Source organism: Lingula anatina, chromosome 3 (assembly GCF_051362555.1).
Source record: "Lingula anatina isolate TDL-2025a chromosome 3, LinAna3.0, whole genome shotgun sequence".
NCBI lineage: Eukaryota > Metazoa > Brachiopoda > Lingulata > Lingulida > Lingulidae > Lingula > Lingula anatina.
In genome coordinates this window covers 8,359,822-8,369,186 of record NC_141769.1, presented here as the reverse complement: position 1 = coordinate 8,369,186, position 9,365 = coordinate 8,359,822, and the positions used below count along the sequence as shown (strand labels likewise).

At 38.7% G+C, this 9,365-nt stretch overlaps 1 protein-coding gene across 2 annotated transcripts; it reads right to left on the bottom strand.

The window, feature by feature from the left end:
- Positions 1–946: 946 nt before the first annotated feature.
- Positions 947–8,984, bottom strand: LOC106173413 (proton channel OtopLc). 2 transcript variants are annotated; one of them, XM_087009782.1, is made up of 6 exons: positions 8,749–8,984; positions 5,116–5,236; positions 4,563–4,818; positions 3,845–4,002; positions 3,145–3,301; positions 947–2,814 (listed from the first exon to the last, which is right to left on the bottom strand). In XM_087009782.1, exons 1-6 carry the CDS (start codon positions 8,832–8,834, stop codon positions 1,910–1,912), a joined length of 1,683 nt encoding a protein of 560 aa, XP_086865908.1. In that variant the 5' UTR covers positions 8,835–8,984; the 3' UTR covers positions 947–1,909. The 2 variants fall into 2 exon arrangements, with proteins under 2 accessions (XP_086865908.1, XP_013410005.1); XM_013554551.2 differs by having other exon boundaries at positions 948–2,820.
- Positions 8,985–9,365: the final 381 nt, after the last annotated feature.

Genomic DNA, 9,365 nt, shown 5'->3' with positions numbered 1-9,365 from the left:
CAGAAATTATGTTTTGGCATAGATATCACCCAGACAGAGTGGATTAGTTTTGCCGTGTCAATCAGAGCGGCATTCAGTGAACTTAGCGACTTTGCCTAGCAAAAACTGTAAGCAATGAACTAAAAACAATACCCAGAAATATCTTCAAACAGGGAACTCCTGCTTGTCGGTACATTCCGTGAGCCGCCATGCATGTATATCTACGAACATATACCAATCATAATTTTGCTTTTCTTAGTCATCCAGATATTATAATCATAAAACAAACATAAAATAATATAAGAAATCCATTTTGAAAAAGATACTGTATGCATATGGTTAAGCGTTTGGGGGGGGGGGGGAAGGGGGCGGGGGGGGGGGGGTACGTGAAGACATTTTAAGGGGAGAAAACTCTGGTTGAACCAGTCTATTTAAAAGTGTATCAAATGCACCGAGTTCACACTATAATACAACCTGCCTACACTTCAGGATACTGCATCCTGTTTTTTATGCACAGTAGGCTGCCGCGCTATAGAAGGGACGTAATTGTTACTCGTTTTCTAATTTAAAGTAAATGTTGATTGATGAAGCTGAATTATTTAGCCTTTCAACAAGGCATGACCCAAGGGCTCTCTATTAGAGAGAGGCCCGTGCTTATATGCTGCACCTCTTTTTATACAGTAATAACCCATTATAATTACCCCGTCGGTGCATATTAATGCGCGAGTTCTTTTTTCTATTTTGGGGGTGTGGGATCAAATCAGGCTGGGTCAGTGTTTGTTTACGCGCAGTCATGACATGGTAACAAACCGGGGGCTGTGAAGAATGTTGTTAGCGTTAAAAACTCGCAGTCACAATTGTGAATTCTAGGCAGGTTTGCGGGGCAAATATTGTCGTATATACCAGACGGACTAATGTATGTAACTAATAATTTATAAAAGAAGCGTTTATTTCTTATGTCTGTGAAGTACAATATTTAGTATAGAAAAATCTTTCAGAAAACCACATTGAATTTACGTCTAAATGTTAAAAATGGCCAACAAAAGCTAAAGCTAGATATCAAACCATTGCAAAATACATGTAAATATCAAACCATTGTAAAATACATGTAAAATTAGATTAATATTCTCATGTTTCAACATCATTGGAAACAAACTAGAATCCAAATCAAAAACTCAGACAACTTTAAAAATTACAAAATTAGATATATGCTTTCAAATATATATAAATAAAATACAGTTTGTGTTAACAGCGAGTAAACGCTTTGTCAGCCTTATTAAACTTATCGGCGAATAACTGCGTAATATGCTAGTAGTATGGTGGCATTCGTAAAAATGCGGTAGCTGCGTCATCATACACATTGCACGGGCGATGCTGCAGAAGTTCACCTACCGCATTGCTATTTTTGTTACCCAAGAAGAACCTTACGCCCCTCGCCGAAAGACATTTAGGCAACCATCCTGAATAGTTTAGAGAAGAGGTAAAGTTGTAAGTATCTGTGGTCCTAGAGACTGTGAGCCCAAATATTTTTCCTGGTGTCAACGAGAGAAAAGTCTGTTTGTGTCAATAACGGTATTCATAAACACTAATATTTTCTCTGATGAAAGGGGCAGGGTCGTATTTGGATACATTGCGTCCAAGGTGCTTCATTGGTCATAAACAGTGCAATGAAATCCATTTGATTCATTGATCCGTTAAATGCAGAAATGTTTCGTGAAAACACTCTCAAACGAGATCCCTTACTGGTTTAGATATATTATCAAATGTCCAACTACTGCATCAGGTTCTTGAACAACAAAGGTGAACGTATGGCGGCAATATGGAACTTCAGGTTGGGCTGTTGGTTTCTGGATACATGTATATGCCATCAAAATTTGAATAAGAGCTCGCCGTCTAATTCTGGAGTCTGACATTGAAAGAAGGAAGCAGATTACATTTCGTATGCTCTACTCCAAATCATCCACAAGGTGGCAGCAGAGTGAAAGCGGTAGTAGATTATCAAAGGCACTGCCAGATGCGTCACAATTTTCCAACACAGGTTGCCATAGAGATCAGCATACAGGGCATTGTGCTCTTCTGCCTTCTTCACCGCTAACGTATCAACGATCCACATACATAGGTTACAGATGAGAAGAAACACCACGGATCTACGTCCCGGCTTCTCATTGGCTTGTTCCTTGTCCTTGGCGTATCGTCTGCATCCATCGCTGATGAACAGGGTTTGAAAGGATGCTTGAAAGATGGCAAACAGGGACGCTACAAGGCTGAGTATGACCGTAACGTCAAGGTCCAAAAACACTTGGAAGAGAGCGATGCATATGAGGACGTTGCATATATAGACACCGGCGGTTCCAATTAACATCACCCCGTCGTTCAGTGTCCCCCATTTCCAACCACGATGATCCAACGACCTAAGTCTGAAAAATCCGACAATGGCGGCGACCAAAGACAGCAGCAAGAGCAGCAATTCTAATGAAGAGAATAGAATCAGAGACAGACCGTCAGCTGTTTCAATCTCAATGGCGTCGTTATTATGAAAAGCAAAATACAGACTGAGGACAACCAGTGTCAGGATCATAACAAGAATACCGAGAAAAAGTCCGATATTCGATTTTTGGCAACCCATGCGAACCGTGTTTTGTATGGCTTTGGTAATCCGTGGCATCTTTACTCTCACTGGTGCAGCGGTGCCAATGCTAAGGTATATGCCGTAGGTAACCGCCGCAGCTAGGATGCTGTATTCTAGCACACATGGATACAAATAGGGGGATGCTTGATCCGTGATTGTGACGTCCGCAAAACAGGCTAAAGGTCCATTGTCGTCACTGTTGTTACCTTTTACTACAAAAATAAATAAATAAATAAATAAATAAAAATAATAAAAGGGTTTACCTACATTTGAATTTAAACGACACCAGATTCTCGTTTGGGCTACTTGCAATTCACATTGGTTTAACCAGTCGATTCTAAAGTTTAACTTAAAAGTTGCATCAAATATTCCCTCAGCTTCTCTGTTACTTTACTTTAAAAGTATATTTTTAAAACTGAGAATTCTCCTATTGAAATAATGGCCCGAGGTCTGAAATAATATTGAAGTACAAACGGTTAAAGCATTGGTAAAAAAAGTTTGTGAACGACTTTGGAAAGATGGTCCGAAAAACTCACCAGTGTCATTAACATCTAGTTCAGATTGTGTCAAAGTGTCCTTCCTGTAGTCTTCTTCTGTCTCCAGCACCGCGTACAACAGCCACACGCAGAGGTTGGTGACCAAAAGATGCATCACACCGAATCTCGCAAACGCCTTGTGCTTGTTTATCACGATCTTTAAATAAAAGTGCTCGTGTTTTGATTGACCAATTGATTAATAAGTTCATGACAAGTTCAGTAGAGTGCCTGCGTTATATATGTGGTATGTAATTATTGCAATATAGCAAATGCAACCTGTGCGTGAACTTTGTGAATGTTGCTTTTGCTAATTGGTGAACTGATCGACCTCATTATTCAACGAAATTGTGTTCTTTTTATATCCATAAGACATATATGTATTTTATACTACTGAGAGAATATTAGATAAGGATATCATGTTGAGATATTATTAACACAAATAATTACTTGACAAAGGGGATGTATTTATAATTATACTTAAGTTTCACGTTTGTGAAGATATTCATCACGCTCAAATACAACCTTTGATACTTGTTTACTTTCAAATTATTTGCTAAGTTTACATGTAAGTTCTAATTAATGCCAAAGAGTACACTTCGAATTCTAAACTTAAAATACCATTTCTTTTTACATATAAGTTTCCCAATAATTTTGCCTTGATACAAGCTTTAGTTCTTAATTTAAGCTTTGTCCATCTCACCGTGCAGTGCTTGAACAGGAAAAACGTCTGAATGAAGGTGAAGATGAGATGTAATGACGTGATGACCAGGTCTGCTATGGTGCGGCAACCCTGTCCGTTCTCCAGCACAAATTCGGCAATTCTGAACCCATCGTAGATCAGCGCACCGACGCCGAATACTGAAAGTATAATAATAATTTATAGTGTGCAATTCAAGGCAGATGTTCCACACTCAGTTTATGGCAACTATATTCGTCCTAGATGGTCTCAAATGAGGTTATCGGCACTGCGTGACGTCACAGGGAACTTGCAAAAAGTGGTGAATATGCACTGTTGTGGAAAAACCTGTAATTCTATCAAATTAAATAGAAAACATCAAAAATATTCCTGGATAAATTTTGTTATATTTCATTCGAAGCGGCATCGTACTTGTTAGTCTGTCATTATTTTTTAGTTGACTTGAAATTCTGGCCTAAAAATTAATATCAAACTCAAGTGTTGCGTTCATTTTAATTATAGTACCGAATTATTTCTTGTGGTCATTTGTTAAAAAGCAATATCGGAGATATGCCTCCATTTATGAAGTGTTCTACATGTGTATCACAGAATGATTTCCCTTTTTCAGCTCTCTTTAGAAAACATACCAGCTGTTTAAACTGATATATTTTGCAAAATGTAGATACAATATGATCATATTGCATGCATAAATGAACCCAAACTATATCGAAATAAGACATACGTATTGCTCCCAGCCTCAGATAATGGCTGATACCCTGTTCCCCATGATGCACCTCTGGACGTTCTTTATCGGTGAATTCTATCCCTTCCTCTTCAGGGTCCAAATGCTTGCTGTACGACGGGTCTCCCTTTTCCACGTGAATGATCACATGACGTTTTGGTATAGGTCGTCTGTTGGGATTGTAGACCCGCAGTAAATAAAGTTCCAGGTAGAGAAGGTAGGCTATTGCCACCAAGTACAGGTAAACTTGAAGCGCCTAAAAGGGAGCATTTAATTCAATTAACATCTCAGTGTTAAGGTTGTTTTCCATTGTTGAACTTTCGATTTACCACCATATTTGACAAATGAAAGTAGTGTAACCTTATCGTAAAAGTGACGCTAATCTTGCTATCACATAAAAGTACATGGGTTTTTGTAAAAAAAAACACTGAAAAAATGCTTGTAAACATGTAATCTTGTACTTGAAAAGTAAGCCGCGACAGGAAAATGCATGTTGAAATATGTAATTCTCTCCAAAGATCACTAATCAGTCTGAACACACAAGACAACCTACCTCTGCCAAGTAGAGATTAACTCCGCGTTCCCTCTCTAGAACCGCCGCCAGGGGGAAGATGAGACCCAGGGTAAGAATAAACACGGCGTACAGACTACTGAGCTGGCGCGTCAGGGCAGACCTTAAAGAATGATGAAAAGCTTGAAAGTTGTAAATCAATTTAAAATAAAACTCCCCTTAAGCTTTCCTCTCCTAAATTATTAAACAAGTGTTTATTTGATATTTTCATTATCCAGAAATTCGTAGAGCGGTCTCACACAGTTGACCTGTCGCCGTGATTCCATTTTCGATGTACTACGATAATTATTGTATGATAACAGACATCTTGTAATTTATTTTATCCCATAACACCCAAAACTTGAGGCGTGACAACATAAAATTCAAGACACATTTGAAACGACATGATATAGATATATGGTTGTGTAAGTCGCAGATAGTGTCTTTTTCCCATGCTGTGTTAAAAAACGGGAACCAGGCCATGTGGAATATGTTAGCGCATATTCTCACGGAAACGCGTCCCTGACTATATCCCTGGATCAACAGTATTTGGCACATGACTACACTGAGCTTTTGAACTTAAAATTTAGGTTAGCTCACCTGCAAGTTCATTTACGAAAGGTTACCATTAAGTGAATTTCCCTTATGGCAATGTTAATTACGAGAACATGTGTCCGCATATCCCACTGAACCATACTGAAAAGCTTTCTAAAACATAAATGTCGTACACGATGTACACGAAGGAAGGACAGGGAGGGCGCATACATGGCCTCCTGCTGGTGCTTTCAGCATGCTCTGTCTGTTTCACATACTTTCACACGCACACGCCGAGCCAGGCGTGGAAAAATTTTAATCTTTGTATCCCCCTTCATGTTCATGTATATATAAAGATATCCTGGACCCCTGTATCCCCCATCAACACATATTTAATATTGAAATATTCTGGATGCCTAAGAACTGGAAATTTTACGGATTTAAGGCATGCTCTGTATTCACAGGAAACAATCCAGATGGTATTAATAGGAAACTGATGTGTTCTCCCAGTGCTTTGTAAAAAAGTAGTATTCTTTTTATAGATATTTATTTTATTTTTTCAAGTTATTAATGGAATCGAATGGATGTTTTAAAATAAAAGAGGAAGAAGGGAAGAGGGGTGTATGTTCGGTAATGTGGATAAATGAATGCACTAAATGATGGTTGAGTGGGTCAGTAGATGGTTGAGTGGGTCAGTAGATGGTTGAGTGGGTCGGCAGAATGGGTGGTGGTGGATGAATTGGTGTGTAGGTGGATAAGCGGAAGATTGGTTGTATGAAAAGAGGGGATGGCCTACGCTACGATGGCGGGATATTTAATCATCACTGTTGAGTACCATAAACCTTGAAAGTAGATATGATTTACGGTAGATTCTAACTGAGGTAACACCAAACTAAATTATTTTTCGGTCACTTAATTCGCTTTACATTTGAACAACTTAGACCCGTTTATCAAATTAACGCAATAGCTGAAATGTGCCAGGGCAGTTAAATGCTGTGATCTATTTCGGTTTCCTGTTCGATGGCAATTTCATTAACAACTGACAACACCGATGTAAAATCAAACTGGGGGCTTAAGGTCGAGAAAAAGATCCTAATGTCACCATCCTGGATATCATTTTTTACTAAATTATTTGTTTTTGCTGCACTTTTTTAACAGTGCACATATACCTTGGGATATGAGATACATTTTGAGGTTATTAATGTGAATATCCCACACTTTAGTTGTTAAACCATATGTTCTAATGCGTGTTTTAGTGGTACCTTAATCGCGAGCCTGGCATTTTCTTTTACCTGCAATGAACTAAAACACTTCATACATATATACAAGGATAATTCGCGTTCCCGCAGAAGTGCTGGTCGTAACGGGTCTACGACTTCTAATCTTAAAGCAGAATGTGACTATAGATAAAGCTTTTTTACTATAATTTTGGAACATGTACTGATAAAGAACTTGAAAGCAAGTGATTATATCTCATTATATATTGCGTACAGCTGCATGTTCTTCTCTTGCGAACAACGGGCCCTGAAATAGATATGCGGTACCATATGTTTTGTTTAATGGCCATTTTAGAACCCATAACCATAGTGCTTGCAGTCCTTAGCGTCAGTGCGAGGTTTCTTTGTGTGTGCTAGCACTGCACTCACGGACTGTCTCAGCATGAAAGTTTCTCTACAGATAAACTTCCATGGTCTCAGAGAGAAGTTAGCATGGGTTCAGTATATATATATATATATATATATATATATATATATATATATATATATATATATATATATATTGCAACGTTAACGGAGCTGACAATTACAAGTATTATTTGGTTGGGTGGGGGTAGCTTCGTTAGTTTTTGTATCAATTGCCCACAGATGTAATTATTTCTTTATTTACTTTTCATTTTGATTGTCAGCCTCTCTTTTGTATGTATATCGTTTTAGTGGGCAAGGGTCTGTTGATTTTTATTTTAACGCAAAAGTACAATCAATGTAATTTCGTTGCCTGAACAAATTTATTTGCAGTCTCTGCATGGTTCCTATGCCCTTGGAGCCAACACCAAGAGTGATTACATGTGCTTGCCATAGGTCGAAACAGCAACAGAAATTAACGTATGACAAATATGCCCGGTGCTCTAAAATGAGTCATAATAAATGATATAGAATACCACTCTTCAAAAGACTCAATCTGGTAAGATTATTGCCTTGGTTATTAATATTTTGTCTATCTGTGTGCTTTCTCAGCAAAAATATTCCTTCCTCTTACGTTTACCAGACTAACCCTATGTAACAACGCGACGGGACCAAATGAATGCGCTATTCTACTCAGCTCATCGACCGCTGGGTTTGCTATGGGAAACAACGGTTACGTACTGAGCAAGCCTTGATCTGCTGCCAAAAACGCAAAAGAGAAGAGTTGGAAAAGGTTTTAAGTGTGTATTTCCAAGAGAACGGTCTACCTGACACTCCGCGGTGTTAGCGGCTTTTTTCGTTTTTATTTTTCTATCTTTTTTCTTGATTTCATTTTCACCTGCGTCTTGAAAAAATTAGTTAGGTAACCGGTATGGAGGTGTTTTGAACGTGGCTCGCTACTGTGTCTTATTTGTCTAAAACGTTACAGTGATGTAGATATGTTGTTCACAAAGCTTGGATGAAACTCAAAGTACCCAGATTTATTGCCTCACTTAATAGATTGACTCCAAAGATAGGATGGGCGTCGACTATCACTTAATGAAGATATAACAGTTGCTGGCATTTAAAGCAAAGAATGCAACTGTTAATACTTTTACTCTCAGAGCCTCACACAACACGTACACACGCACACACTTGCATGCGTGCGGGCGAACGCCTCTTAATTATGTTATGAACGAGGTACAGCAAATCTGTAGCATTACCAGATTTAATCTGCAGTCGGAGATTGATAAAAGCTACAAACTACCCGATTCACAGTGCATAAATTTCCGGTACTTTTCACCACGTTGCTTTTGAGCTATTCATTTATAAAAACTATTACCTAATGTTAAACAGGAGCTCACAAACATTTCATAACAGCTAAATCAACTTCATACATGTATGTGTAATAACAAGATCAGGGAGTATCCATTTATAATACCTTTGCCTGTGGCCTGTCTGGGCCGGGTTTTTGTCCATGTTCTTCACCACCTGTGCATGTAAAACCACGTTGATATCATAAGGCATCAAGGCATGGAATAATGCTTGAAAGGTCGTTGTAGGTACCTCAAAACACCCAAAACCAGGATCGATAATTGCAGAAGATTCTTACTGACGTTTCCACTAGCTCACCGCAACCTCGTCCTAGAACTTCTGTTACCAACGCCTACCAACACAGCTTACCTTGACTCTCCGCGGAATAGCCTCTTTTCAGCATAACACTAGTAAGGCTTGAAGCTAAGTAATTAAGCTATAGTTTTCACCAACACGAGGCAACAGCGCGGAGAAATACAGGTTACTCAGAATCGCGGCGGGAGATGATGTATTACTATGGATATTTAAAGATCATGTAACAGAGGAATGCGTCCATCATTACAAGGCACCCTCCAACTGTGTGTTTGGGCTGTGTAGGCTAAACTTCTAATGTAATTATGTCAGCGGATTATCGCATAGGTGATTTACAGCACTTGACTTTACGTAAATGCTACATCTTCCCAGTAAGCGAAACCTCATCAAATGAATTTTATGTACGTACGTGAATGCATATATAGATGTGTA